This window comes from Miscanthus floridulus, chromosome 12 (genome assembly GCF_019320115.1).
Source record: "Miscanthus floridulus cultivar M001 chromosome 12, ASM1932011v1, whole genome shotgun sequence".
NCBI lineage: Eukaryota > Viridiplantae > Streptophyta > Magnoliopsida > Poales > Poaceae > Miscanthus > Miscanthus floridulus.
Window position 1 is genome coordinate 75,778,385 of NC_089591.1, and position 7,580 is coordinate 75,785,964.

Here is a 7,580-nt window from a genome sequence, read left to right on the forward strand (position 1 = left end):
GCCAAACTGAAACGGTGCCATGGAGGCCCACTTTGCGTAAGCACAGTTTGTCCCTGAACCTCGGAGACCATGATTAGTTTCGTTTTCGACGATGGTCACGGTTCACTACCGTGGACTGCAAAAGCTTGATGGAGAGGGACCTGAAATGGCCCTGTTCGCTTGTCTTATAACTGGACCTAAACTTTCAGCTCGTTGTTTCAATTTTGTCCTCTAAGAGGTACTCCTAAACCGCTGTCACGGAAGAATAGATCTCAGAACCTGAAATTGCCATTATCGACCGGCGACCGTTCTCCTTGAGCACATGGTGGTACGAACAACACCGAATTCTTGTTTTCAAACCAAACAGTTCAAATTCCAATGCAAATAAGAACCATTTAATATTACTCGTGTGAAGTAAAAGAACTTTTCATCATCATCTTGATCCTATTGGACCTATTTCCTATATTACAATCGCAGGAGGCAACCAACCAGGTCTCAACCCAGGCCCGGTTGCTGCCCTTCGAGACGAGACACAGACGCACGGCTGGACACTGAAGCCTAGTTCTAGTTGGGGCTCCAGCAGCTGAGGTACATGACGGTCCTCATGCCCTCCTCGGCCTTGTCCGCCCGCCTCCTCTCCGCCGGCGCCGGCGCTAGCTTCTTGGCCTGCGCGAAGCTGGGAGCGTTGGCCTTGGCGGCCTGATGGATGGACCGCAGCGCGTAGTTCCAGCGGCAGAGGCCCGCCTGGTCCTTGAGCACCTCCACCGCGCCCACGCTCATGGCCACCATCCACGACGCCTTCGATGCGGCCGCCATGTCCTTCTGCTACTACTCCTCGGATCTTGGGCTCTTGCCTAGAGAGTTCGGTTGGTGTGCTGATCGCTGGTGATTTGCAGTAGTGCTGTGAGGTTGTGTGATGCTGTGTTGTGGTGAGCTGGGAGGCCGCCGGGCGGGCAGGTTATATACCGGAGGGACGCCGGCCGCGAGGGGCGGGACGGCGGAAACAGGTGGCCGCGGACGCTGGTTTCCCTGGATACCGGGGGCTCCAACCTCACTCTCCCTGCTTGTTTACGTTACGCCGCAGAGGCGCAGATCGCTTTCTCCACACCGGCCCAGTGGGTCACTTGGCTCTCTTGTCTTGTTCCGTAATGCGATAACGCATCTCTGTATCACTGAATCTAGACTGCTTGTACTGACATTGTCCTTTCGGTTTTTACCACATGGGTTAGCTGATTAAACTAATCCGTTTCTAACGCAATCAAGCGCATGGGTTAGCTGCAGATTTTTACCACATGCTCATTGACGAGGACGAGGACGAGGACGAGGAGTGAATGTGAGAGCGACGTTGCGGGATTGCTGGACGCCATGGGACATGGTTTCCAGGATACCACGGGTTATTTGCTGATGCAATTAATAATGTTTGGTTACGGAACGTACCAGACCACGTCCTTTATGCAACCGGACTTGCCTGCGCTATAGATGGCCATGCAGCTCGCGGGCTCACGGCCCGGCCTATGGCCCGGCGTTTTGGCCCGGCCCGAGAACGGCACGGCACGGTGGCCACCGGGCCCAGGCCGGCCCGGCCCGAGCGACCAGGATGGGCTTGGGCCGCCACCCTGGCCCGTGGCACGGCACGGGCACGGGCACGACTCGGTCCAAAGAGGCGGCCCGATGGCGGCCCGGTGCCCCCACGGCCCATTGGCTGGCCTAGCCCAACAAGCCACCTCCCCTGGCTCCCCCAGTCCCTCTCTTGATATAAAATGCAGGTGTCGCTGCCCCTAACCCTAACCCTAGCTTCACATTCCAAACGCCTCGTCGCCGAGTCGCTGACCGCTCTCCGCTCTCGCCTCGCGTCTGGTGCCTCGACACCTCGTCCTCGATCTGTCGCAGCCGTTCGCCTGGTGCTCGCCGGCCCTGCTCCGGTGACCTCGCCGCCGGTCCTGCACCTCGCCTCCCCCCTCCTTTCCCTCTTCTCCTTCTCCTCCCTCATTTCCCTCCTCTCCTCCTCCGGTGTACCATACGCCCCTAACCCTAACCCTAGCTTCACATTCCAAATCGCCTCGCCGCTGAGTCGCTGACCGCTCTCCGCTCTCGCCTCGCGTCTGGTGCCTTGACGCCTCGTCCTCGATCTGTCGCCGCCGTTCGCCTGGTGCTCACCGGCCCTGCTCCAGTGACCTCGCCGCCGGTCCTGCACCTTGCCTCCCTCCCTCCTTTCCCTCTTCTCCTTCTCCTCCCTCCTTTCCCTCCTCTCCTCCTCCGGTGTACCATACTACCATGTGAGTGGCTTGTGCCTATCAGTCGTTCCGCTGCCGCTCGCCGTCGTTCTAACCAGTGTCTCTCTCCTCTGGTTCGGTCTTGGGCTCTTGGCTGGCTCCCTGCCCCTGGCCTCTTCTCCAGCACTAGGCTCCGGTGGCATAGGTGAGTCAAAACCCTAACCCTAGATCTGTCTCTCTCTTTCACTCACTGTCACTCTCTTGTCTCTGTTCTTGTAAGTTCTAAATTTGTAATCTTCTTCTTCATCTTCTTCGTAGGTTGGTGCCAGACGCCGTGTCGTCCTCCTCTGGAGGCGCCATGGCAAGCCCACCAGTGTCAAAGCGCCCCTGTCCACCGTCGAGGGGCGGTGCTGGAGCTAGAGCCAGGGGCCGAGGCCGAGCCGGCCGGCCGTCCCCCTCCCCCCTCCCTCGGCCTCAGATTGGGAGGTTCTGGAAGTGGAGAACGACGACGACATCCGTGAGGATGCAGCCGGGCTGTTCGGCATCGATCTCGGTGACGGTGATGGCACCCATCCGATTGATCTTGGTGCCGGTGACGACGACTGTGGGGTGGCAGCCTCCACTGACACTCATGGTACCTCATCGACTGGTGGTGGTGGTAAGCTCATATCTGCTGTTTGGGAGGATTTCACTGAGATTAAGGAAAATAACATACGAGTAGCTGCTATCTATAAAATGTGTGGCAAGAGGTATACTGCTAGATCTACTGCTGGCACTGGTCATTTGAAAAGGCACCAGAAATCTTGCAAGGCTAAACATGATAACGATAAGAGGGTCCAGTCTAGGCTTGCTCTGAATGCTGATGGTTTGCATAACTGGGTGTATGACCCTGCTATTGCTCGTATTGAGTTGTGTCGGTTGATTGCTAGGCTGGACCTTCCATTAGGCATAGGTGAGACACAGGCCTGGGAGGATTACATTAAGCGTGCTCATAACCCTAGATTTGAGAAGGTTTCTAGACATGCCACTACTAGAGATATGGGTAAATTGTTTGCTGAGCAACGTTCTATGCTTATGAATTCTTTGTTTCCTGCTTGCTCATCTGTGTCATTGACATCTGACATTTGGTCTTGTAATGCTAAGGAGGACTATATTTCTGTTGTTGCTCATTATGTTAGTGCTGATTGGGAGTTACAGAAAAAAGTTATAGGTTTTAGGCTAATTGAGGTGTCACATTCTGGTGAAAACATTACTGAGAAGATATCTGTTGTGGTTGAGGAGTTTGGGTTGATTGATAAGATCTTTGCTGTCACTTTAGACAATGCTTCAGCTAATTCTAAGGCTTATGATATCTTGCAACATGTCTTGTTTGGTTACTTGGGTTCTTATCCCGCACCTACACATGATGATCCTCACAAGGTCAAGTATTTACTTGTGCATCAGCGTTGTGCCTGTCATATCATTAATCTCATTATCAAATCTGACTTGAAGAGGTTGAAACCTTTTACTGAAGATTTCAGAACTGCAATAAACTTTTTGAATTCCTCTAATCAAAGAATTGCATTATTCAAAAAATACTGTATTGCTCAGGGTATAAGGCCTAGAAAGTTTGGATTGGATATGGATGTTAGATGGAATTCCACCTATTTAATGCTTAAGCATTTGCTACCATACAAAGAAGTATTTTCTGTGTGGCTTAACTCTAATTATGGTTCAGAATTGTTGACTGCACAGCATTGGTATGTTGCTGAACAGATAATGGTGTTCCTGGAACTCTTTTATGATTCTACTGTTGTTCTGTCTGGTGTTTACTATCCCACAGCTCCACTTGTTTTGCATCATATCCTTGACATTGCTGAGCATCTGCATAAAGCTAAAACAGATCAGAATTTTAGAATGATTGCTTATCCTATAAAGCTTAAATTTCTTAAATATTGGGAGAAAATTCCACTGCTCTATTCATATGCATTCATTCTTGATCCTAGAGCTAAGATCAAAGGATTCTTTAATGTGCTTGAATTGCTTGCTCAACATACTGGATCCGGTTATAGTTTATACTATGGTGATGTCAAAGCTGAATTGTACAGATTGTTTTACAAGTATGAGCAGAAATTTGGTGGGGCGGCTAGGACTCAAAGGGTTTCACAGCATTCAGCTCATTGTGGTAAGAGAAAGGAGGAATGGGGAAGGATCTTTGGAGGTCCTGGTGCTTCCCCTGGCTCTGGTTGTTCCCCCTCATCTTCATCTACTCCATCTAGTTCGGGTGCCACTAGTGAGCTCTCAGCTTACTTGGACAGTGACCCTGTCATATGTTATGAGGAATCCTTTGACATACTGCTCTGGTGGCGTGACCACAAGCTAACCTATCCAATCCTATCTATTATGGCTCGAGATATCATGTCTGTTCCTGTATCTAGTGTCTCTTTTGAGTCTTGTTTCAGCTGTACAGCTAGGATACTCGAAGACCGATGGCGGCGCTTGTTGCCAGAGCATGTGGAGATGCTCACCTGCATGAAGGACTGGGAGCAAGTAGTAAGAAGAGAACAGCATGCACCTGAGGATGTGGACCTAGAGGAGGCATTCAAGAACCTCTTCCTTGATGGTGAAGGCGAAGCCAGTGGCAGCGGCGGTGCTGCTGGTGCTGTATAGAAGAAGTGAAGAACCTCTCCTCTCGCTCTTAGGTACTCAACTCAAATCTATAACTATAAGTACCAGCCTATTTACATTAATGGCAAAACAATAACATGAATTATGTATAATTTTGCAGGTACTTTTGGACTTCTTTTGTTGTGCTGGATACAACAAGTGAAGAAGAACTGGAGAGAGGAGAGCCTGAGAGGTACTGACTGTCTATCTCAACTAAATACTATGACTCAATCAACTCAATACTTTTGGACTGATTGGATTCTTCTATTTTTGTAGGTACTTTTGGAGTTTTGGTCTTTTACTGGTGGCTGGTGCTGTGCTGGACTGTTGGTCTGCTGTGCTGTGCTGTGAAGCTGTGTGAGTGACTGAGTGTGGACTGTGATTCTGTCATTCTATTTCTGTGAACTTTGCCATAGTCATTCTATGAACTTTGCCACAACTGTTGGCTTTTGTAATAACACATTAAGACTAAGACTTTGAGCTGGCTGCACTTTTTTTTCTTTTTAGGGTTTTTCAGCTTCTCCTGTACATAGTTCTTAGCTTTTTTTCCACTTCACCTATAATTCAGGTGTCTGAATTTTAAGATAATTTCAGGCAACACTCTTGTACCGCTAACTAGTACAAGTAAATTGTTACTTTTTGATTTGTCTTTGTGGCATAACATATTAAATTTTGCCCTTGTCTTCCTATAGAAAATAATTGTAAATTGTTAATTATCTGTATGCCAACACAAATCAGATTTGTCGGGTTTGTGGTTTTATGTAACGGGGTTTTTATGCTCAGTTCCAAAAATTACAGATTGTGTTTACAGAAATTGCAATAATTGAAATATGCAATTTTAGTATAAAATGTTTGCAATAAACGTCGCCTGAAAAAGAAACGCCTGAATTTTAACAAATCCCTTTTTTCTAACTTCTCTAAGAAGTTGTTTTACCGTAAAAATAAAAGAAGTTGTACCAAATGTTTTTTTAAAATAACTTTAGCTTCTTCGGTAAAGTTTTATAAAATCAAAACCCAACAACTATTTCGCAGAGCTATATCTCGTTCGGATTATGTTGAGTGCAACTATGAAAGGTCTTAATATGGCTAGTGGGGGGTGAATAGCCTATTTAAAAATCTACAAATCAACTAGAGCAATTTGATTAGTATGACAAATAGCGAAATGCAAACTTGCTCTAGCTCTACAAGGGTTGCAAGCCACCTATCCAACAATTCTAGTTATAATAATTACTAGGCACATAACTTGCAATGTTACTTCTCACTAAGAGCTCTTAATTTTGCTACTCTAAAGAGCTTCACTAGATGAACTTAAAATAACAAAGCAAGCTCTCAATTCTAATTACACTAAAGAGCTTGCCACAACTAGTTTGCAAGAATATAAATGAGTGAGTAGGGTGATTATACCGCCGTGTAGAGGAGTGGACCAATCATAAGATGAATACTAAATCAATCACCGGGAGAATACCAAAGGGCAAGAGATAACCAATTTTTCTGCCGAGGTTCACGTACTTGTCGGCATGCTAGTCCCCGTTGTGTCGACCAACACTTGGTGGTTTGGTGGCTAAGAGGTATTGCACGAACCTCGTCCATACAATTGGACACCGCAAGAACCTATCCACAAGTGAGGTAACTCAATGACACGAGCAATCCACTAGAGTTACCTTTCGGCTCTCCACCGAGGAAGGCACAAGACCCCTAACAATCACCACGATCGGAGCCAGAGACAGTCACCAACCTTCGCTCAACGATGCTCGCTGCTCCAAGCCGTTTAGGTGGCGGCAACCACCAAGAGTAACAAGTGAATCACATAGCGAAACACGAATGTCAAGTGCCACTAAATACAATCACTCAAGCAATGTGCTTGGATTCTCTTCCAATCTCACAATGATGATGAAACAATGATGGAGATGAGTGGAAGAGCTTTGGCTAAGCTCACAAGATTGCTATGTCAATGCAAATGGCCAAGAGAGTGAGCTTGAGCCAGCCATATGGCTTAAATAGAAGCCCCCATGAAATAGAGCCATTATACCCCTTCACTAGGCACAATACGGGGTGACTGGACGCTCCGGTCAGATCGACCAGACACAGGACCCCAGCGTCTGGTCGCCCGATGCTTGCCACGTGTCATCGGCTTCAAACGCCGATCGCCTGATCTCAACGGTCAAGTGATGACCGGACGCGTCTGTTAGAAACTGATCGGACACAGGACCCCAGCGTCTGGTCATTTACAGTAAGGTTCTGAACGCGCAATTTCACGACTGGACGCGTCCGGTCATGCTCGATCAGACTCACCCAGCGTCCGATCACTCAATGTTTCCTCTGTGCGCCACCACGTCAGCGTATGTCAGCATTGATCGGACATGGACCCTGAGCGTCCGGTCATTCTTCACGCCAGCGTCCGGTCACAAGACCAAGATGCGTGCTCACTGCTTTTACTGACCGGACGCAGGACGCCAGCATCCGGTCCCTGCGCCACCAGCGTCCGGTCACTCTGTGAACCCCTGTCTTTTCTATATAGGGCGCCGGTGGCAGCATCGGACTGTCCGCACTCTACGGACGGACACTCCGCTGGTGAAGTTTCTAACTCTTGCTCAAATGTGCCAACCACCAAGTGTATCACCTTATGCATATGTGTTAGCATATTTTCACAAATACTTTCAAGGGTGTTAGCACTCCACTAGATCCTAAATGCATATGCAATGAGTTAGAGCATCTAGTGTCACTTTGATAACCACATTTCAA

At 48.4% G+C, this 7,580-nt stretch overlaps 1 protein-coding gene across 1 annotated transcript; it reads right to left on the bottom strand.

Moving 5' to 3' along the window:
- Window positions 1-446: 446 nt before the first annotated feature.
- LOC136498486 (uncharacterized) lies at window positions 447-1,073 on the bottom strand. Its single transcript, XM_066494409.1, has one exon. The coding sequence runs from the start codon at window positions 793-795 to the stop codon at window positions 544-546; it is 252 nt and encodes an 83-aa protein (XP_066350506.1). The 5' UTR covers window positions 796-1,073; the 3' UTR covers window positions 447-543.
- Window positions 1,074-7,580: the final 6,507 nt, after the last annotated feature.